The sequence below is a fragment of the Pollicipes pollicipes genome, unplaced genomic scaffold (assembly GCF_011947565.3).
Source record: "Pollicipes pollicipes isolate AB1234 unplaced genomic scaffold, Ppol_2.1 Scaffold_5724;HRSCAF=6776_pilon_pilon_pilon, whole genome shotgun sequence".
NCBI classification, from domain to species: domain Eukaryota; kingdom Metazoa; phylum Arthropoda; class Thecostraca; order Pollicipedomorpha; family Pollicipedidae; genus Pollicipes; species Pollicipes pollicipes.
This window is the reverse complement of record NW_023596746.1, coordinates 16,112,871-16,136,941: the sequence shown is the minus strand read 5'-3', so window position 1 is coordinate 16,136,941 and position 24,071 is coordinate 16,112,871. Positions and strand designations below refer to the sequence as shown.

Genomic DNA, 24,071 nt, shown 5'->3' with positions numbered 1-24,071 from the left:
CCTAGGAATCACAGGGCAGGTAACGCGACTGTCGCAGTCACGCGACCTGACCTGGGTGTGGTACGGCACTTAAACTTGTGCCTGGTTAAGATTTAACTCGGCAATTAGTCCGCCTTGCGATGAACTCTTTTGGACCACCATGAGAAATGAACAGTGGGATGACATGGCGGCGAGAACACAGACGCTTATCTGCGAAGCAGCTCACGCAAGCTGGTTGTATGGGGTGCAACACTGATCATTGCAACGACCTGTGCCGACTTTTCTCTTGCTAGCCAAGTAGCCATTTGACAGACTGCTTACAAAAACAGATCATCTGTAAGTCATGACGTTATCAAGTTCCTCAACGCGTCAGCGGATGCAAGACGAAAATGGAGAAAGCAGCACAAGAGTTCATGCTTTGGGAAACATGATTGTGCACCGGACCATACTGTCACTTAACACGATATTGAAAACACGTTGCAAAGAACCACGGAATAGAAAAACCGATTTTCTGTGGTTTTACAACATCATCGCTGCAGTTATATAAAACCACCTATATGGGATATAGACAAAGGCGAAGAGCCACTTTTGAGTGAATGTCTAACATTATTTACCTTCGACAAAAAAAGATGATTTAACCCTCATATGTGGCCTCCTCACATCACTTCGTCTTGCAGCTATAAATGAAAGCTTGCTTCGCGGCATTGCATCGAATAACAACATTTAAAGAAAAACTGAGCTGGGTGCTTCGGTGGCATCCACTGTTAAGAGACTTCAAGAAGGAACCATAATTTATGGCCAGTTATGTCCAGCCGAGTGCTATTGTGCCTTAGCAGAGAGAGTTTGTCAGTATGTTTGGAATGCACGGGTGCACGTGATGCGTTTAATTTGCTTGTGCCGAGTTCGCTTTAGCCACGCCTGGTAACACGTACTGTAACCATCTCTCTCGCTGATGCTTGTGGGACGACTGAAACGCTGCCCGTGGGGCGTCTCGAACCCATGGCGGCGGACCGCAGCTGGCAGACGGCTAGACACCGCGGCGGACCGCAGCTGGCAGACGGCTAGACACCGCGGCGGACCGCAGCTGGCAGACGGCTAGACACCGCGACGGACCGCAGCTGGCAGACGGCTAGACACCGCGGCGGGCCGCAGCTGGCAGACGGCTAGACGCCGCGGTCGGCCGCAGCTGGCAGACCTGAGTACGCACCTGAGTGGTTGGTTTCCTGGCGCAGCCGGAGGAACACTGCCGGCCGTCGGCCGTCGCGTTTGCACAGCTGCCGAACCAGCAGACCGCTGTCTAGCTCCGACTCCTCCTCACTGTACGCGTCGCTCAGGTAATACTTGTCCGCTGAAACGCATGGATGGTGCCAGACAGCTCCGTTGAGGTCTCATTGTTGAAATATGTCATTCCTGGACGTAAATTTATCATTGTAGTCGACGCGCTCTAAAATAGCAATTGACAATAAAATAAAAGCAAAACTCATCCGCAGTTAGAGCCTCAGTGAGCATTTTTGGTGCACTAGCTCATCTATGTTATTTATTGTATTTGTGTTATTTGTCCGTATTAGTTACAGCATGTACAAATCTAACTTTGAGCATGTGAAATGTTTTCTAAATATGTTTGGACAGATAGGCGTACTATGCTGTTAGTTTATCTGCTTATTTTCCACGCCGCAGGATGTACAAGGCAAAGCGGAAATGCGACATATGTCCTGATCTCACCCCAGGATACATAAGGACAAATAATAAAGCTGGTGGGACTTTTAATTCACGGAATACCTACTAACATTGTGCAGCATGGACGGTAATATGTGCTTACCGGAACACGGAGACTTACTTAGAATTTGTTGTTTGTTGCAAAAGGTTTACGAAAATGAGGTGTAAAAGCATCGCTAAATGCACAAGAAACTTGTCGCATATTGGGGAAATGCCCTCGTTAGCAAAATGAATACAAGAATGCAGATAAAAGTGAACACAATTAGGTTTGCATGGCATGCAATAGAAAGGCAGGAAGCAAATTGAGCTGTTTTAGCTGTTTTAGCATCAAATTTTTGCGTCGAATATAATCGCTGCAGCTGGCTATAATCGCGTGATGCTGAAAAGTCACAGTATTATTCCAGCAAGACTTCTTGCATAGCGCGGGTGAAGTGCGATGATAACAGACAAGAGAGGCATCATTCATCACGGTGTTGATGGTATCGAAGCCAAACCTGATGACCCTTTGAGAGTGCGTTTGCTACTAGAGTCTCCGCACTAGTTTAAAAAACCTTGCTTAAAAACTGACTGGCAGTTGGAAACTAGCTGGCAATGAGAATATGTAATGCTCGCAGCGTCAGGCGACAAAATTGATGAAACTCCGACCCGATGCCATTTTTATGATAGGACAAGGACAATCAGAATTTGTTTGACATTTGACGAAATGATCCGTGACACGTGAGTCTTTTTGAAAAGCAATGCATCCATTAGGTATTACACCAGCACAAACAGCGTCTTAATTTTACACCGTTGAAAAATTCACAGCTTTAAGTTGAAGAAAATACATGACAGACGCTTTCCTGTCCAAGTTCAAATCTCCACAGATAAAGACAAAACGTAACGGCAGTACATATGATGAGCGATAATCCTGGGCATAGCCAACGTCGCGGTCGGTTGGATCTGAAACCCAGTTACTTCTGGGACAGACTGGAGTGCTTTTGTTTTTTGACGATGTTTAAAACAAGGCTTGAGCCGTAACATTTAGGGTTTAGTTGTGTCAATGGAATCACCTACTAATACGTATTGCGACATTCCACATGTATGAGTATGCAGGGTACAAATGGTGCCCTAACAACGAGGTGATAAGAAGAGAGGCGACCCTAACCGGTCGTGACCTGACTGACCTGACCAGTCGTCACCTGACGCTGGCCGTGGCTAGTCATGACCTGGCACTGACCTGCCCAGTCCCGAGGCCCGAGATAGACCCGAAGGGTCGGAGGCCGACACTGACCTGATTCGGGGCCGATGTGGAACGCGCCCAGCGCTGCCGACAGGATGGTGTCGGCCGCCGCCGACCGGCTGACCGCTATCGTGCGGAACATACGGCGCCGCAGCGAGCAGTTGCCGTCGAACACCTTGATCAGCTCTGGCGGCGATGGGTGGCGAGGTCAGCTGGCCAGATAACCTAGGACTCAGGGAGGGCGACGGGGTTATCAGGGCTCACATGAGGCCCAAGGGAGGGCGGCGGGGTCAACAGGGCGGACACGGGACCCAAGGGAGGGCGGTAAGGTCAGTAGGTCGAAAATGAGACCCAGGGGGAGAGGTGGCACCACGGGGTGGGGGGGGGGGGTATGACGGTAGCACGTTAGACAAGACCGTTCCGCTGCCACCGAGCCACTGGGTGCTGTGAAGCCAGGCTTCGCACAGTCTCCAAGCGATCAAGTCAGTATTACAGCACTGAAGGCCTCTCAACCCGCCTCAGCAAACTCTAGCGTCTATTTTCAAAAGACTGCTTGATACAAGCTGGTCATTCCATAGCCTACATTTTTTCACACGTTTCCGTGACATGTCACGGGGTCAGAGACACACCACGCCTTTTGTTCCCGTCTTCGTAGCGCGTTGTTGAATCAAAAACATACTGCGCTACAAGACAATGAACACCGCTCACGCTTCCCCAAAAAATTTTGGTGAATCTTAAGCTGTTCGCAGTTACTCCTCTGGATTACATCCGTGACCTCGTTTAGAAATAACTAGAGAAAATTTGCGCAAGAATAGTGCATGTACTGACCATCATCCTTCTCATCACTCTCCTTCTTCTTGCTGGACTCGCGGCTGTTTTTCTGCTCGACCCCATCCTCGTGGTTTTTCACTTCACCGCTGCTGAACTCTTCCGATATGCTTCGAGCTGTGGAAGCACGGTCAAAGGACACCCGTCACCGCAGCCTTAATGCATGTGACGGAGACAAATCAGCCATACGGTTTTTATGCTAAAATGCTTCGCATGGCTGAACAAACCTTTGGCACTGATGTTCAGGGTTAGAAAAAAGTGTAGTCAGATTTCATAACGAGGGCTACAAAACCCTCATAATGAACATCTAATCTCAAGATGAACTGCACGGAAACATGCCGCAAAGTGACGGTTGTTAAGCCAATGGTCGTCCACTGCTACCAGCCGTACCAAAACATCTGCGTCTTTTCACGGCAGTTGACCCCCCTCCCCCCCCCCCACACACACATTACTAATCTATGATCCAATGTTTGAAAAGCATTTCAGTGGTGTAAAAGACATGGCTACGATACGCATGCCATATGCTGTCATGCATCATCATTGCCGTCATTGGTCATTTACGTCATCATATTGCCAACGCAAATGGCTGATGGATGCAAGTTGAGGCATCTCTTGATCTTTGAAATCTTCGTTTCCTTTAAGGGCATTGAATTGCTACCTGGGCCGGCTATAGCAAAATGTACATGTCGCGCGGTTGAGAAATATCCGGATTTCAAAACGGTGCAAGATTTCGGGTCCCCTAAAGTCGGCATGCTGATAACGATTTTCGCACGAAAACGACTCAGTTGATCAAAAACATGCCTAATGACCTCATTTATCTTCTAAAACTAAGCGAGCGGGCTGCTATTTGCATGCAGGGCGCTTCGGGGCATATCACCACTAAGAGAGGATGGAGGTGAAGTATTTTGGTCACGGCAGGATAACAATAGGCATGTCTAGATAGAGACTGTGCCGTTAATCTACATACGAATAAACTTGAACAAAGCCGATCCCAATGAGCTTGACCAGCGCCGCGATTTTAAAGGGCACAGGTGCACGAAATAAAATAAATGAGCAGATAAAAGCACTATTGCATCGAGGCCATCCAAAACGTAACATCAGCCATTCAGTTTGGCATGGATCGAAGCCAACGATGCGCGAGGAGGGGGTGGTGACAACACCCACTACTTTTTTTACCTTTTTTGATATTGCATGGATTGACCTAGCAATTATATATCGCCCATGTCCCGGTGCACCAAGCAGCGGTTTCAGTGCGGTATGCTGTTAAACATGAAAAACGTGAGGCAATGACTGAAAAGAGGAGACAATGTATGCACGGTAAGTGGATAATTACACTTACGGGCTGAGAAATCCTTCGGAATGGCTTCTTTTCTTTTACTTATCATCCCGAGAAGAATATCTCGCGAGACTTCCGTCCTTGGGAAGCTCACTGAAAATGAACAAACACGTGTTAACATACTAAACCAAGCCACACCATGTCTTGGAGCGTCCTCTCACGGCATCTCCTTGATGTCGATCCGGTATGTCCCGTGCTATTCCATTAACTCCCCATGAACAAAAGCGTTTCACCTGTAGCGTCTCACTACCCCCCTGCACTGCCCCGCCATCTAAAGGGGCTGTCCCACAGTCCCCTGCACTGATCCTGCACCTGTTATGCAAGTCGATTATCTCCGACGTGCTGTTCCGGTATCTGCCGATACATGCCCGTATCTGCCTGCGAGGTCTCAGTACCCCTGACGCGTCTCAGCCAGTGCCGCGTCAGGGACATTACGTGCTGCCCAGGATCCGGCCGTGGCGTTCCAGTACCACCCTTCGTCTCGCCCCAGCACCCCCACGTGCCGTCCCCAGGTGTGCGCTGTGTCATCAGCTGCTCTCCGCCAGCTGCTCACTGGTGAGAGTGGCTTTGTGGGAGGGGGGAGGAGGCATCGGCGATATGGAGCACATCTGCGCGGTGGCGCCGGCTCGCCCGAGATGTGCCGACACCAGGTGACGCGCCACCGGCACCACAACGCACACCAGTACCACTGGCGCACAAGCCGCCAGCGAAAGAAGCCAAAACCGCTGGCATGCAATATACAACACATAAGCCACACCTGTAAGCTTGTAGCCAGAGATTTACAGACAATGTATAAATAAAACTACGGTGAGCGTATATAGTTAAATAAGTGGGCCTTACCCACCGCCATTGAGACTCCAGCGGTGAAGGTGAACACATCAGCAGTTCGCTATTTGACGCCGAACTGCTGATGTGGAGGCGTTACGAGCGAGACTCACCTGCACTGGGAGGCAGAACAAGGGGCTCCATTGCGCCAAATTTGCACTGAGGTGGAATGTGTTTCATACATGGTGCGTGAACCTGAGAGGAAAAGAAATGTTATGGGAGAGGAGAATCGCCAGTCTTTCATTCGCTCGTTCCTCTCAGGCTTCCGCTGCACGGCCAGAAAATGGTCTGCCTCGCCGTCCACATTGTCTTGCTTTGATCAGGAAGTAAAAAGACATGAGAAGAAATATTCTAAGAGTAAGGGCATTCTAAGTAATGGCACAAAGCTCTTAATGTCTATTCAGCGGACGAAAATGTGTTGCTGTTCATGAAATTCTTGACGACATACACATGACTGGAGATCATCAGAAGACACCGGCCGCGAGGATCACGAGAACTAGGTCACGAAAATGTCAGGGTCGGCTAGTCATGCATTCTGAATCATAAGATCATAAAAGACCCTACAGTAATCTTCAGAGAGAGAGAGAGGGAGAGAGAGACAGGGAGACAGAGGGAGAGAGAGGCGGAGAGAGAGAGGCGGCGAGAGAGAGCGGAGAAGAGAGGAGAGGAGAGGCGATAGAGAGAGAGAGGGAGAGAGGGGAGGAGCGAGGAAGAGAGAGAGGAATGAGAGAAGGGAGAGAGAGAGAGAGGGAGAGAGGAGAGAGAGAGAAGAGAGACTCTGTGAGAGAGTTGCCTGGAGGAGGGACGGGGGGTCGAGGGCGTCGACGAGAGACGGCTAGAGAGAATCTCGTCTGAGGTCTCTCGCTGACGGGGAGAGGAGAGAGAGAACGAGAGGAGAGAGACGAGAGGAGAGCGAGTCGGGAACCTTACCGTGATGGCCCACCCCTCGCGTCGCACACTTACCGTGGTGACGCACCACTCGCAGCGCATGCCCGTCAGACACTCGGACGACCAGCAGGTCTTGCGGCAGACGGCGCACTTGGAGTTACCGGGCAGGTTACCCTCGCGCCACAGGTGCCGGTGGGTTACCTCGCACGCCTTCTGGCCCGGAATGAACTCCGAACTGGTCTTGCAGTTAGGCACAGCAAACTCCTGGCAGTCCACGTGCACGTAGTACTCGCACACTGCACGGGTGACACAGAGACCCATGTTAGAAGTACCAAGTGATGTCAGGCGCTGGTGCTGCTGATTCCATTCGCGGAAAACAAACACTAGTTTGAGAGGCTTGCTTGTGATCTCGTCTGCTATGCTTTTCCAGGTAGGGCTTCTAATGTACCCACAAATAATTAATTTCGATGATGATAAATAAGCCACCTTTAAATCTATCATTTTGAGGTTTTCGGAAACAAGGCGACTACTTTAACACGCACCCGGGTGGTCGGCTGAATTCCCTCCACTCGGGGGAGGGGGGACGGGGACGGGGGGTTAATCGGACACCTCGCGAGATCTCACGAAGCTAGGGACACCAAATTCACAAACGTGTTTTTGGCCTGTGCGTGAACTCACTTGTGTCAAAATTTGAGGTTCCTAGTTCATGACCTTCGGGTACTTAAACCTAGGCGGCTGTTCTAAGCAAAAGGTCAGTGGTACTCATTTAAGGTCATTTAACTTGTGTGACCTTTCGAAAGTCATGGTGACCAAATCATTCAGGATTGCTTTTTGACTTTTTGCACTTGAATAATCATTCAAAATTACCCCAGACAAAATATTCCTAAAAACAAAGTTTTGACCCAGTTGATTGGAGGTCATTGACCTATTCTACCTATAAGAAGTCCATGAAAGCCGTACAGTGCTGCGACAGGGCCACTTCCGGCCAGACTGCCACTTTCTGGCCAGCGCAGAAAGTTTAAAAAGTTCCACTCTTCTACCCCTACGAATGTCCCATCGCAATGACGAAACTCAGCTGCATGTGTCATCAAAGCACATCTGGCCAGGTTGAGTTTACTAGCATTGTGATAGCGTTCACATCAGTTCAGGGGCGCAGTTTTTAAGTGAGGTGGGGTGGTTAATCGTAAAAAGTGATGAAAACTACTCCAAAACCCGCCAACAAACAGGGTTCTCCCCTGATCTGATCCCCTCTCAGATGGGAAGGGCGGGGGAGGACTCGAGGCCAAGTGAGGGGGGAGGAGGACAAACCTTCAACAAGCAAAGTACGGTGTTTGATTCCCGCAGTGCCCACCCTTCCTGCCAGTGTAAGAGGCAGGCAACGCCATTAAGCCTCAGCAGCACAGCGCGCGGCAAAGCCAAATGGCGACGACAGGTGGCCGGGTGGTGGGATCAGGAGCTAATAAACAAGCTTCACGCGGCATGTGGGTTCAGCATAGAACCATGCATGCAAGACATTCTATGCAATACTTGTGTAACATGGGAAGTGTGCAGCAACGTGTCGCATCTCAAGGACGCAAAGAAGAATGAGAGGAATCAAGGAACTGAATCCCAGGGGAGCAGTGGGATAAAATACAATGGCTAAAAAAGACAAGATTCTAATGAAGCCCAACATATGGTTAGGGTTTGGATACTCCACTAGCAGTAGGTCATTATGAAAAAGGGTGGTGCAAGATTTTCCACTTGGTATGTAACGATTATGATGACCTGTATTATGGCATGGAAACATAGTTGATCAAAAGCAGCTTTTCATCCCCAACCGACGTATACCAGACGAGGTGCCAATTTTGCTTCAATTTGTGGCACCATGTTGCTATGCCATAAAATAATACCATAATGCTACTACACGATAACGACACTATTGCGAAGTCGCTGCCATCATCGTGCGTTGGCCACACATGGGATCCAAGTTGAAGCCAAAGCTCCGAGGAGCATGCTGCAGCGTAAAACCAGAACTGCTGACGCAAAGAATGATACCGTATTGACCACGACCGGAGGCCACGTGCCAAACAAATACCTCAATCAAAAGTTTACGAAACATCAGTCTTTTAACACTGTTTTAGACCATCACGGTGAAAATGGCAGTCATTTTTATTTATCTCCCAAAAGGTTCCTCGACATTCTTACGCCAAACACTGTTTCATGCAAGACCGATTGTACTGATCGGGCGGGTAGCAGCGTTGAGGCGCGACAGACCACAAGGGCGCTGTGACAGACCACAGGGGCGCTTCAAAAAACCACAGGGGCGCTGCGACAGACCACAGGTGCGCTGCGAAAAACCACAGGGGCGCTGCCGCAGACCACAGGGGCGCAGCGAGGGCCACAGGGGCACTGCGGCAGACCACAGGGGCGCTGCGACAGATCACAGGGGCGCCCCGACAAACCACAGAGACGCCACGACAGACCAAAGGGGCGCCACAATAGACCACAGGGGCGCTGCGACAGACAGCAGGGGCGCTGCGACAGACCTCAGGGACGCCCCGACAGACCAAAGGGTCGCCACGTACCCTCGCAGCGCAGAGCCCACGTGTCGTCCAGCCGCTTGCGACAGATATTGCAGAAGCGCCGTTTGTAGTGGCCCGGTTCGACCCAGCAGTGCGCCACTGGGTTCTGCAAAGGAGCACGGCACGGTTATGAATCCAGTCCACTCCAACCCAGCCGCGGCGGACGTGGGCAGGCCGCAGCGGCCGCACCTGGTCCGGATCACCGCACCGCAGCGGCCGCAACTGGTCCGGATCACCGCACCGCAGCGGCTGCAACTGGTCCGGATCACCGCACCGCAGCGGCCGCAACTGGTCCGTATCACCGCACCGCAGCGGCCGCAACTGGTCTGGATGAGCGCACCGCAGCGGCCACAACTGGTCTAGATCACCGCACCGCAGCGGCCGCAACTGGTCTGGATTACCGCACCGCAGCGGCCGCAACTGGTCTGGATCACCGCACCGCAGCGGCCGCAACTGGTCCGGATCACCGCACCGCAGCGGCCGCGACTGGTCTGGATCACCGCACCGCAGCGGCCGCCACTGGTCCGGATCACCGCTTCCTACGGGCGACACCTGCTGTAGACAAACCAGGAACTGTTTACTCACCGGCTGCAGACAGACCAAAGACTGCTCAACCACAGGCTGTAGCCAGACCAGGCACTCTTTATTCCCCGGCTGTAGACAGACCAGACACTGCTCGCCCGTCGGCTGCAGACAAGGCCAAACGCTTCTCACCCATCAGCTGCAGCCGGACCAGACACTGCTTACCCACCGGCTGCAACCAGACCAGAGACTGCTCAACTACCAGCTGCAGACAGACCAAGCACTGCTCAACCACCGGCTGTAGCCAGACCAGGCACTGTTCACCCACCAGCTGCAGACAGACCAGACACGGCTTAACCACCGGCCGTAGATAGACCTGGCACTGCTTGCCCACCGGCTGTAGCCAGTTCAGGCACTGCTTACCCACCAGCTGAAGACAGACAAGTCCCCACTCACCCACCGGCTGCAATGGCCGCAAGTATCCACATAGCATATACAACATTGCAAATTAAGAACAGAAAAATGAACAGCTTAACCACAACCCGTCGGGAGCGTCGAATGCTGGGCGCGCTTTGGAAGCGGTGGGAGTCATCGGCTGTTCGTGTTGGCTCGTTTAAATGTCTAAAATAATATCATGTGCACGCGGTCGAGCATCTTTGGCTTAATCGACATCTATTACTTTGCGGGGACACTCGATACTTAAAAAGTTTAGCGTTCGTTGAACAGTTACATGACACTAAAAATTATTCCTGAGTCAACCATACCATGCCACAGCTTGATCACATTTCGTGTTTGAGTCACGCATGCCGCAAAATAAACAGATCATTTTAACTATATTTCAACACCCAAAACGGCGCTCATGGTTATGACCGGTATTACTTCAGTCCATGACAGATGCATCTGATCGAAATGATTTTATCCGTCTGATTGAAGTGATTTAAATGCGTCATTTGTGCCGAGAAAACCAATGGCATATGACATTGCCCGATAAAATAAAGTGCGGCAGCAATTCCATCACATTGTCCCGTTCACAAGTATTCTGTTGGTGAGCCGTTAAGATCAGGCTAAATCCAATTCAAAATGACTTTTTTGGCCGATGAGCGAGCAATTCATCGGATAAATTCAATACAAACGAGGAAACACGTGAAACATGAGGCATTGGCAAGGTTCTCTGACAGTGCTACCACAGTAGGAATTTACCTCACACTGTTATTCATCAGCATTGTTAGCTCCTTTTAAACAACGTTCTTCTGACAGATTTCGGAATTTATTGTCACAAGGCTGCATGAGCTCATGGTTCCAAGACGATGATGGTTAAAGCAGCTGACAGAGCATCAGCAAAGTTTCTGCAAAAATACATGTAAATGCATCACCACTTCCGAGACCGTCGTTTTTGCTTAATCGGCACTGGTTCTAACAAGATGGAGTCATTTCATATGGTGCGGCAATAGACTAGACAAATGCTTGCAAAGCCATTCCAAGGCTAGCGATCTCGCTGAAGATAACATGTCTGGGCTCTTCGTTTATCCGACTCATTCACATAGATCTGTTTTTGTGGGGCTGCGCAAATTTACAAAGGCATTGGGCTCTTTGTTTCCACGACCCCAGGTCCTCAGGCTTCTCTTTCGTGAGGCTATTGAAAAAGGAAATATTTACAACGGAATGACGCATTGCATCTAGCAGCTAAAGCTACCTAGTCTAGAGTCGTATAATTATCGAGACTTATTTCAGCGATGACAAGCAAGATGGCGACGCAGCATGCTGTCCTCAGGATCAAAGCTTGCCTTGCACGACACGGATGGCACATCGAGGACACCATCAGGGTGAACACTGGAGGCTCTCAGCTTAACAGCTTAAGGGTGCTGGCGCTTGTTACACTCTTAGATATGTGGTCTCACCACAATTTGCAAGCGCCTTGACCACAAGTGGTTGTATGCGGTACAACCTAAAGTGACTTGTGAAACATGGAGGGATTTCACCGCGCTTACACTTCTGAGACATGCTGTTCTCAGCTGGTGCTAGAGTCTGTTGTCATTTCGACTATGCCAGCTGATGTATGTCAAGGACGGTGATCTGCAGGTATCGGGGCTGGGGAATCTTCCCAGAAATGTCTCGCAAGACACGCTGGGTCGTGTATCTCCTCAATGCAGCAACGGGAGACAGCACGCGGACAGTCGTGCTGGGAGGGGGGGGGGGGGGGCGGTGGCACTGAATAGAGCTATGACCAATAAGAGGGCTATGACTAGTAGGGGGGGGGGGGGGGGAGGGGACGGGCTATGAGCAGTGCGCATCTACTTCCCGTTACCTGTTTGCTGTCATCGTACGCCGCCTACTTAACGGGCCGTTACCTGTTTGCTACTCTCGCATACCGCCTACCTTGATGAAGGCAGCGGCGATGGTGAAGCAGGGAGAGACGACAGAGACGCGACAGCGGTCGTGAATCACGAAGTTGCACACTGAAACCAGGGAAATATTTCAGTCGTCGAGTACAGTAAACTCCGAGGCGATGGTGAGGCAGGGAGAGCCGACAGAGACGCGACAGCGGTCGTGAATCACGAAGTTGCACACCGAAACCAGGGAAATACTTCAGTCGTCGAATACAGTAAGCTCCAGGGCGAAACGTAAAACGGCAAGCCGAGGTGTTTACTGAAATAGCGAAATATGACAAGATGCAAAGAATGTGTGTTGTGAAGCTACTCGCAACTAAAGTTTATTCTACATTTGTCTTTGATGAGGATAATAGAGCCATATAAGTCGCAGATAAATTACATGCCAACACAATGCTAACTCACCACTACAGCCGTGGACTCGCCATGTTTGCCGCGTCATCAGGAAAGTGCTTCACAGTATGTCGTATCATACTTACGGTGTGACTAAAATGCTGCGATTTCAAATGACATTTGGCATTACCATTCAATCTGCTGTTCAAATTTGCATATTTCTACAACGGGCAGTATGAAATACTACCGCAATTAAGAACTGGCTTAACCATCATTTAAACTGCACGATACGCACCGCCGAGAATTCAAGCCGAGCAAAACTTGATAAATGGGCCAGTATATTTAATCTTCGAAAATTTAACGACATGCAACTTGCAGACCGGAGAACATTGTTGTGCATGTGTGTGCCAAGGCCATTCTTAGTTTCGAGGTCAGAAAAATATTTGACCACATTGTCAAACACGTTGTGTGGGTTTTGTGGTTATGTAGTTAACTTCTAAGCTGTTCACAGAACTCCCATACTATATGGCATCTTACGTGTTAAAACCACAACCAAACCTGCCGACTAAATGAGCGTTACCTGGAATAACCTGCAGGTTGGGATAGCCCCCCACAACATAAGGCTTGAGATTTATCACGCAGCTGCCTTCCCAAATCGTCTTTTACGCTTATGAAACACGTTCTGCAACTGCTTTCAACGTTCGGTCTGTTGACGCCATTTCCACATGGCCCCCATGACCTGTCGTTCAAGCCCACCTTCCATGGGGTCGCTGGCTAAGCGATGCCTCATCAGCGAGATGCATGCCTAAATGCCTCATCTACAAACTTTGGTAACCCATTTTGTTACAAGAGGTGGCTTGTGACGATATTGTAGCATGATACTGGATGGCCCTTCATGCTAACTAAACCACTATGATCCCATGGCATATCCTAGAACAGGCAAGCCGGCTAAGGCCCTAAGACAATCATGTATCGAAATTGCACTGGCTCGGAAACCAAAATGTTATGCTTTCAGGCAAAGTTTATTATGCTAACTTGCCATAGGGTGACAGAAGTGATTTTTCGTCGCACAAATCGTCCTCAGCATTTGTTGAAGGATTCTAAAACAGCCGTGGTGTTTGTGTCGTTCGTTCCTAATCTGTAGCAACAAGCTGAGTGCTTCCAGGAAACCGCGGGATACGTCATCTGAAGGCTGCTTTCCAAGATACGCTTTTAGTAAAGAAGATTTTACATAGATAAATCATCAACCGTTTCTGAATAAATTTTGCCGCTGCCAACCTATACCCTAAAGGGTGCTTGTTTAGAGAGTAGCATACCACCCCGACCAATTGCAGCATTGCTCCTGTGAAATGTCACATGTATCACACTATAAGTAATCAGGCTTATGCCGATTATTGTAGCGGAGCTGTAGCTGCCGAAAGCACATGAGATCAAAAGTCGTGCAACTAACTACGCCTCGCGCAGGTCGCTGTCGCAGGAAATTTCTACTAATATCATGCCTTAGCAGCGCAGAACTCGGCTTACAGCTCAGCGAAGAAAAGACATATATATATATATATATATATATTATAAAAATATATCCTATTATAATATCCATCATAAATAAATGTATATACATATATATAGAAATATATATAATAAATATGGTATACTATAAAAATATATAATAAGAGAAAGTGTAAACCAAACAGTCTGGAAGGAAAGGTGTACCGTCGGGCGGCTGGGCTTCAAACGCTCTTCGGTGCGGATTGTCTTACACAAACACACAAATACACACAAATAAATACACAAACACACAAATACACACAAATACACAAACACACAAATACACACAAATACACAAATACACTACAGCTGCCTATTTTAATGGATAAATATCATGCTAATTGTGTGACGCTACTTTGGTGGTTTCGTGGTGCTGGTGTCATTGGTGGTGGTGGCGATGGTGTTGTCTTTATGTAATATTTTCAAACGATGTTTCCGGAGCTCAGCAAAAAAGACGGCGCGGCGGAGCGAAGCGAAATACATGCTAACGTTTTCCCCTATGAAAAATTGTTGGCGTCGCTCATGTAAGCAAGTATACCTGAAATGAAACGTAAGGTCTGTTGATGTTAGCCATGAAAACAACACAGTGAAGTGCATGAACGTGTTTGTAGGTTTTATTCAGATCTTTATTTTGCCACCAGGGAATGTGAACAGGCGCCCGGGTGACCAGGTGAACACCCTTCCCTCGGGTGTGAGTCAAGTGAACACATCGAGATCTCAAAAAGCAAGAAACTGGAGACGCCAAGTGCACAGCTTGACCTGGCGTGTATGAGAACTCACTTGTCTCAAATTTTGATATTCCTTGGCTATAAAATTGGGAGCAAATAAGGTCAAACGTGGTAAAACTCCAGATTGGTGTGCAAAGTGCCTCACATTTTTTTTCCTTTTCAGCGTCCAGCTTAATTATCCCCAACTACGCCCACAAGCAATAGTATGCAACTTCCCAACAGTCACGAACGGGTGTTTTGGCCACATTTCAACGGGAAACAGAAACGTATGTCAATGACGCCATCATAACGTCATTCGAATGCTGTCATTCCTTAAGTTATAGATATAACGACGATCAATTGGCCCTCAGTCAATGTTGTGTAAGGTCCGATGCCGCAATCGAACAATCACGTATTAAGGAGCATACTGAACTAAAAAGAGAAACATTTTCAGCACTTGCTGAAGTTGTCATAAGCTGGTTGTGTCCCCCACCTTAACCTGGAAGTTTTAAGCCAGCTAACCTGCAGTGATTACCTCTTAAACATGCTTGCACTACAATAAAGATATACTGCAGCTTTACAAACAAAATCACCCATTAGAAACATCTAAACTCACAAGAAGCTTCCACTGATGACGTCCTGTGCTACGGTCTGCTTTTTCGAGGTCGCAACTCTGGTTGTAATTGCAGAAAATGCAACGTGCAGACCGTTTCGCCCAACACCAGCAGGTAAGTCAGAATCCAGCTGGCCAAAAAGAGCATGTATTCTGCTAAAAATCCTTGTTGGAACCGATTAAGCATCCATTTATGTTTGTTAACATCTCTCATGCCGTGGTGACGAAATGCGTATAACAATTGTGCTCCTCAAACCAATTTTGCAGTCGAATTTCTTATGCCTCGTCATAGGGTTACTGCTTGACATTCTGGGAGAGTGAGGGTGCCCTCCCCCTCCCCCCCCCCCCACCCCCAAATCTCGTTCCAACATCTATGCTGTTACTGGTCAGGCATGGAACGGGTGTATACTAGCCACCTACCAATGACGTCCTAGGACTAAAACCAACCAATATGGACTCTAGCTAAAAATTTCGGTTAAAGCCATATATTGGTGCAGTGTAAAGAATGGATTCAAGGGGTGTTTCAGGACTTTAAACTTTTATTACGCTCCTGAGCTCAAGGCATTGCCTGAAAAACGGCTGGTAGCGAGCCTCAAGCTCTTGCTGTGGAACTTCTTTCTCTATGGCTGCATTTTCAAACGACCGTGCGTGTTACGAGCAGGCCTGCAGGCGGACGTGATGGCCTCAGTCGCGTGGCGGACGGAGCGTCCCGCCCAGCCGGGAAGCCTGGCGTCGCCTCTGTCTAGTCGGACGCACATATCAGCTGGCCGCGGTGGGGACGTTGGCTTCCTGTGTGCGGTTCCGTCGCCCCTCCAGTAGCATCCGGGGCTAGCTGGCCGCCCGGGCGCCAGCTGTTCGTCGGTGGAAGCCGTCGGGGCTCCCCGGCCGTCCGGCCCTCCCGGCCTGGCGCTCCTGCCATCGGACGGGCGGAGATACTGTGCCGCTGCACTTGACTGTCCGGCGGCACAGCGCTATCACACCATTTGTGTGCGATGAGACGAATGGGTTTATTGGATCCGCGATACAACCAACCTCGGACGTCAAAACAGTGTCAGGCTGTTATGCTCGTGTTTCTTAATACACGAATTGCATTGAAAGTGAGTAATAGAACAGTCGACTCTCAATCCAAGGGCGCAGGCGATGGTGCATCCGAGCAGTAACGTGAGCGCTCAAGCACCGTCAGCATCCGGAAATTCAGCACGTTCGCTCGACCGATGCAAACGCCTCTGTTGTATTAAGTCTGAATGAGGACAAGTAGAATAACACCCTCCCGGTGGAGGGGTACCGCCAATCGCAAGCATGTGTAACCCCAAGCCCATACACACAGGGACGCTCCAATACTAGTAGCGCACCAAAATCCAAACCGAGGTGTAGTTGAAACCTTAGTGTAGAGATGCGCCCAAGCGCTCGACAGACAGACGTCTCAACTAGAGACGCAACGTTCAGGCCGCCAACTAGCCAACATCCGACACCCAATAACCCGCAGGCCTTTGGCCGGGTTGTGTGCCAGGCTTGGCAGATTGTTGCGGGTCAAAAACTTCGAAATTCAAAACGAATAATTGTTTGCCATATCTTATTTTTTCAAAACATCCAAACACCAGAGTGAGGTCCTAGCACATTACAATCATCAAAAATAACATTTTGTTTTTCATTCGTGAGAAAACCTGACACAGAAACCCGTTTCAGACATGACACACCAGTAAGTCAGGCTGCATAAAGTGAACAACTTTACAAGCAAACATCTCACTGAAAAACTGAAGAATAACTACCCGAATTTGTATTGTTTGGTCTGATGTCATTGAGGAGTAGTTAGGTGAGTTATTAACATAATCGCAGCTACACGCTGCACCTGGCAATTGTTTGTGGGCGAGGCACACCTAATCTTTTTTGTTTCATACACAAATCACGCCTCGTAGCTATATGAATGACTAATGAAATCGGCGGGAGACTGTGACCTTTCATTGCTCTCGCCTCGCTCACTTGCCCATGCAGCTCGCAGTTACTGGTGTATTGCATGCGCAGTAGTTGTCAAAATTGAAAAAGCAGTGGTATAGACTTTGGATTTGTTTTGTGTGAAGACCATGTAAATTATGACCACGATAACCGGGAGCCTTACGTATTATACGTTTTATCCGCGCTGTGGTTGTTAATAGTGTTCTACACACATACCTCATCAGGACTTTTGTGCTTTTTGTTATTCTATTGATTTCCAATTGCTGTACCTATGTACAGATCAAAACTTACCGCTCACATACGACATCCATCACACACAACATATAGAGTGAAAAACGTGCAGCCAGCAAGTCATGTGAAATATGGACGGAGGTTTTAAGCATCACTTTTCCTTTTGAAATTTGGCTTCAAAATTCTACCTATGTGAATGCCGTCACTGGCATGGCAAAGATACTTGGATAAAAAGTTGTTGCTATCCTTGGTTGCGCACGGTATCACAGAAAGACAAAATATGGCTGTTGTGGAACGGAACGTGGATGTTGGTAAGAGGGAAATGTGGATCATCGAAAGCTGCCACGTGGTATTTATTCCTTGTATTATTCCTTGAATATTCCATGAGTACCCTTCTGCTCGGACCTATGAGGGCTCTTCTACCTAGAGTTGGGACTAGAGACACAACTGTTTCCAAAATGTCACCCGCAGCCGCGAGCCGGGGCCCTGGACATGAGATCAACAAAGCAATTGCTTGCTGTATTCTGTAACTTGTTTTTCATTTGAGACACACGCATAAAGGATGCTTAAAATACAATGCCGCTGTCATCTAATGCTCAACATTACTCGGCTATTACCAGGGATGTTGCTTACACTGCAGTGACTAAACCATGCAAGTTGTATTAAACCCAATCTCACTTTGAAGATTGTGATGTCAGTTTCTGGTGCACAAATTATAAGAAAAAGGGTGAAACCTAATATGGCTGACCACCGAAAAGTATCAGAATATTGCCCTTGCATCTCATTCAGTAAACGACAATGTACGTTTTCTAAAAATGCATGCGTCAACTAATGGCCTTTGGACTGATAGGGCAAAGAAATGCTGCATATTTGAAATCATGGGAAGTTTCCTCGGTCTCTTAGATTGTACACGGGAACAAACAACATTCAAAAGCGTCACTTCCACCTCAATGTCATAACCCGTATTCAAGAACCTAGCATAAGCTTTTATATGGCATCTGCTATCCGTGAGGGGTCTTCATGCAGCAACACGGAACTTGTATCACGTGGCAGCTTTAGATGATCCACACTTCCCTCTTACCAACATCAATGTTCCATTCCACAACAGCCATGTTTGTCTTTCTGTGATACCGTGCACAACCAAGGATAGCAACAACATTTTGTCAAACAATCTTTGCCACGCAGGTGGCGGCATTCACGTGTAGCAATGCTGCACAAAGCTATGGCATATCGTACAATTTTGAAGCCAAATTTCAACCGGAAGAAAATGGGAACAAGTGATTTTTAAAACTTTCATCCACGTTTTACATGGCGTGCTAGCTACAACTTCCGGGGTCTACAACTTATGTCTGATGGACGTCACATGTTAAACTGCAATTTTTGACACACCCGTGTATAAAGATACAGCAATTGGAAAGCGATAGAAAAGCAACTAGATCAAAAGCCATAAGAAGGCATATGTGTAGAACACTATTAACAACCGCAGTAGGTAAGAAATGTATAATACATAAAGTCCCCTGTTATCATAGTCATAATTTACATGGTCTTCACACAAAACATATCCAAAGTCTATACCACTGCTTTTTCAGTTTTGACAACTACTGCGCATGCAATACACCAGTAACTGCGAGCTGCATGGACAATTGAGCGAGGCGAGCGCAATGAAAGCTTACGGTCTCCCGCTGATTTCATTAGTCATGCATATAACTACGAGGCGTGGTTTGTGTATGAAACAAGAAAGATTCGGTGCGCTTCGCCCACAAAACAATAGCCAGGTGCAGCGTTTAGCTGTGTTTATATTTATGACTCACGTAACTACTCCTCAATTACATCAGGCCAAACCATGCCAATTTCGGTAGTTATTCTTCAGTTTTTCAGTGGATGTTTGCTTGTAAAGTTGTTCACTTTATGCATCCTGACTTACTGGTGTGTCATGTCTGAAATGGGTTTCTGTCTCAAGTTTTCTTACGAATGAAAACCGAAATGTTATTTTCGATGATTGTCGTGTGCTAGAATCTCACATTGGTGTTTGGATGTTTTGAAAAATTAAGACATAACAAACAATGATTCAGTTTGATTTTCAAAGCTTTTGACCCGCAACAATCCGCCAAGCCTGGCGCACAACCCGGCCAAAGACCAGCGGGTTATTGGGTGTCTTGGCTATCTGGCGGTCTGAACGTTGCGTCTCTAGTTGGGACGTCTGTCTGTCGAGCCCCTGGGCGCATCTCTACACTAAGGTTTCAACTACACCTCGGTTTGGTTTTTGGTGCGCTACTAGTATTGGAGCGTCCCTGTGTGTGTGTGTGGGCTTGGGGTTACACATGCTTGCGATTGCTGGTGCTCCTCTAACGGGAGGGTGTTATTCTACTTGTCCTCATTTAGATTTAATACAACAGAGGCGTATGCATCAGTCGAAGGGATGCGGTGAATTTCCGGATGCTGGCGGCTCGAGCCCTCATGTTACTGCTCGGATGCACCATCGCCTGCGCCCTTGGATTGAGAGTCGACTATTCTATTACTCACTTTCAATGCCATTCGTGTATTAAGAAACACGAGCATAACAGCCTGACACTGTTTTAACGTCCGAGGTTGGTTGTATCGCGGATCCAACAAACCCCTTCGTCTCATCGCACACAAATGGAGTGATAGCGCTGTGCCGCCGGACAGTCAAGTGCAGCGGCACAGTATCTCCGCCCGTCCGATGACAGGAGCGCCGGGCCGGGAGGGCCGGACGGCCGGGGAGCCCCGACGGCTTCCGCCGACGAACAGCTGGCGCCCGGGCGCCCAGTTGGCCCCCGGATGTTACTGGAGCGGCGACGGAACCGCACACAGGAAGCCAACGTCCCCACCGCGGCCAGCTGATATGTGCGTCCGACTAGACAGAGGCGACGCCAGGCTTTCCGGCTGAGCGGGACGCTCCGTCCGCCACGCGACTGAGGCCATCACGTCCGCCTGCAGGCCTGCTCGTAACACGCACGGTCGTTTGAAAATGCAGCGATAGAGAAAAAGTGTCACAGCATGAGCTTGATGCTGGCTAACAGCCGTTTTTCAGGCAATGCCTTGGGCTCAGGAGCGTAATAAAAGTTTTAAGTCTTGAAACACCCTTTGAATCCATTCGCTAAACTGCAGCAAAATACGGCTTTAACCGAAATTTTTAGCTAGAGTCCACATTAGTTGTTTTCAGCCCTAGGACGTCATTGGTAGGTGGTTAGTACATGCTTGTTACATGCCTGACCAGTAACAGTATAGACGTTGGAACGGGAATTGGGGGGGGGGGGGGGGGTTGGCGCATTAACCCTATGACGAGGCAGAAGAAAGTCGACTGCAAACTTGGTTTGGGCAGCACAATTTGCTTAAGCATTTTGTCACCACGGCATGAGGGATGCTAGCAACCATAAATAGATACTTAATCGGTTCCAACAAGGATTTTTTACCAGAATACGTACACTTCTTGGCCAGCTGCATTCTGACTTATCTACTGGTGTTGGGCGAAACAGTCTGGATGTTGCACTTTCTGCAATTACAACCAGAGTTGCGGCCTCGAAAAAGAGGCCGTAACACATGACGTCATTAGTGGAAGCTTCTTGGGAGGTCAGAAGTTTTGTAATGCGTGATTTTTGCTTGATGTGTATAAAACTGCAGTGCAACTTAACTGTAATGCAAGCACATTGAAAAAGTAATCACTGCAGGCCAGTTTGTTGAAAACTTTCAGGATAAGGTGGAGGACGCAACTAGCCTCTGTCAGTTTCAGCAAGTGGCGAAAATGTCCTGCATGGCACCGCTTAAAAAAGCCGAATCCAAGAATGCCCACAACTAGTGACATGTGCAATGGGGACATGGTACTATCAAAATTGACGTTGGACCCTTTAAGCTCTTTGTCTAATTGAATTCGAAGGACGATTGTCAGGATTTGGGTGTTATTTAAATGGAGGATTGTCAGGATCTGAGTACGATCTTGATGGACGATTGTCAGGATTTGGGTGCGCTTTAGCAAAGCAGGATTTCTAGAACAAAATAGCAAAAGTGGCTCATAATCTTGTGTATGCGACCAGGATATGTAAGTGCCTGCGTTTGCCTGTGGTACGTCATAAAAACACCACAATCACAGCAGTGCATCATGCCTCAACATCAAATACACCTTGAAGCCGAAGGCACAGTGAGTTCATTTTTAAGCATCACCGTAGGGTTGTGTGGAGTTGTCACGAAAATTAGTAACAATGCTTCCTTCCTCCTCTGCTCCCTTTTCCCGTAGTCTGCTGTCCATACCAAACCGAACCTTTTTCAATGTTACACAACGTGGCGCACTTACGCGTCGTGACAATCTTCTGCAAAGAGAACATTTCTTCGCAAAATATCCCCGATGCGTGGCTGACTGCTACAAATTATTTTGACAAGGTCATGCGTTCAACGAAAAAGCACAGCGCAGTTCTGACGATCGATCGCGGCCAGCGCAGCATGCAGGGCCGTCAATAGGGACAGCTCAGAAGCTCGGTAGGTGTGCGCGCCGTCCTGCATCGGCAACCTTCAAACATCTGTGCAGGGGGCGGCAAACCCTCTCACCTTCACAGATGTAGCCCTGGCCAATGAAGCCCCAGAGCAGGTCCGTGCAGTGGTGACAATACGTGGGCCGGTGGAAGGTTTTTTTCACGAAGAAGTGACCCTGGCTGTCTTGGCTGGGAACGGCCGCCATGTTGGCTGCCCGCCGCGGCCGACCGTCAGCCCCGGGGGCTTGCACTGGTCACCGCAGCCGTTAGGTCATGTCGCACCGAGCGTCCACCACAGCAGGCACCATTCACTGCGGCCGCCGGGCCCGGCCGCCATTCCTCCCCGAACGGCCACTCATCGGGCGGACTGCGGGCCGTTCGGCCGACGGCCACCTGGCGACAGAAAACCGAACCGCGCTGGCGTCGACGGCGCGTGCGCGCGCCGGCCGCAGCCCGGACCAGCTGAGCTCGTCGATCGAAATTAATGACGGCGCGTCGAGGCGGTCGACGGCGGGCGGCGCGCACGGCACGAGTCGTCGGCGGGCACGGGCGGCGGCGGCGACGGCGGTGCTTGGGCGGCGCACTCTCTTCTGATTCCCGTTGAAACGTGGCCAAATATCCACTTGAGGCTTTTGGGAAGTTGTGTGCTACTGCTCGGAGATTAAGCAAAATTAAAATTGGATGCTGAACAGGAAAATGGGCTTTACCTACCTTCGAAAATGCAGAAAACGGGTTTCTCTCCGCATTTGACCCACTTCCTGCTCAAAATTGACGGGGTGGAGGTTAGAACGCACCAACTAATCAGAACGCTCTACATCCCTGCTAACGCTGCTTTGTGATGCCAAATTGATCACGTCGCCTTAAAGAGAGTATCCTACCTCTTTTGTTCTTTTCACACGTCGTCATATCACACGGGTACGATCTGGTCGGTGACAACATTTTCCTCCTGTCTGAAAGTTTTACAAATTTGGCTTAAAATAGGCGCTTCGACAGCACAAAGCAAAGCAGAGCACTGGGCCCTGTCCTTATCACTAAGCGAGAAACATTATTCACATAGATACGACAGTAGTATTCCTTATTCCTCGGAGACAAAAACAGGATAATGAAGATATAACTGGGTTGATATTTCTACAACATGCCTTTATCGAAACAATAGCAGAAGTGAGTTCAAAATTGCTTGCCAATGATCCTATTCGATTTTTAGTGTTTTTTTAACAGCAAGCCACTGTTTTAACAGAGCACCAACATTGAGGGGATTAAACAAAGAGCAAGTGTTAGCCATTACCACGATACAGGTGTCTATCTAAGAATGAGAATACGCGAACATGCGCGTGCATACAAACGAATTCAAGCAAATAGGCATCTGGCATCACGCTTCATTCAAACATGCAAGCGGGTATTAAACAGGTATCACACATCGCTCCTCAAGTTATACACGCAAGCGATTTCAGTTGAACAGGCAACGCACATCACGCGTCAGGTATCACTTAAACGTGCAAACAATTTTAATAGAATAGATTCACACAGTGAATCTATTATATTCTTGTTGAATCACGCATCTCAGTGATATGCGATGCGTGTTCAATTGAAACATTAAACTAATTTTAAACACGCATCCCAGCGATGTGCGATGCATGTTCAATTGAAATTGCTTGCATATACAATTGATGCGCGATGTGTGACGTCTGTCTACTTCAACTCACTTGTATGTTTGAATGAAGCGTGATGCCTGATGTCTACTTGCTTGAACTCTTTTGTATGTTTGCATGTATGTATGTATGTATACGCGTATGTTCGCGTATTCCTAATTCTTAGATAGGCATTGTATCGTGGTAATAGCTGGCACTCGCCCTTTTTTAATCCCCTGAATGTCGGTGTACTTTAAAAACATTGACTCGCTGTTAAAAAAAATCAACTGAAAATCGAGTCGCATCATCGGCAGGC

The 24,071-nt window shown here is 48.5% G+C and overlaps 1 protein-coding gene across 1 annotated transcript in view; it reads right to left on the bottom strand.

Annotated features, from left to right (window-relative positions):
• Nucleotides 1–22,503, bottom strand: part of LOC119102586 (diacylglycerol kinase theta-like) — a 34,677-nt gene extending 12,174 nt beyond the window's left edge. Inside the window, 10 exon segments of the mRNA XM_037226009.1 lie at nucleotides 1,187–1,327; nucleotides 2,966–3,100; nucleotides 3,743–3,859; nucleotides 5,082–5,171; nucleotides 6,017–6,098; nucleotides 6,867–7,087; nucleotides 9,356–9,458; nucleotides 10,335–10,337; nucleotides 12,251–12,330; nucleotides 22,204–22,503. Coding sequence (XP_037081904.1) covers nucleotides 1,187–1,327; nucleotides 2,966–3,100; nucleotides 3,743–3,859; nucleotides 5,082–5,171; nucleotides 6,017–6,098; nucleotides 6,867–7,087; nucleotides 9,356–9,458; nucleotides 10,335–10,337; nucleotides 12,251–12,330; nucleotides 22,204–22,333 — 1,102 coding nt within the window. The 5' untranslated portion in view covers nucleotides 22,334–22,503.
• Between the last annotated feature and the right edge of the window lie 1,568 nt (nucleotides 22,504–24,071).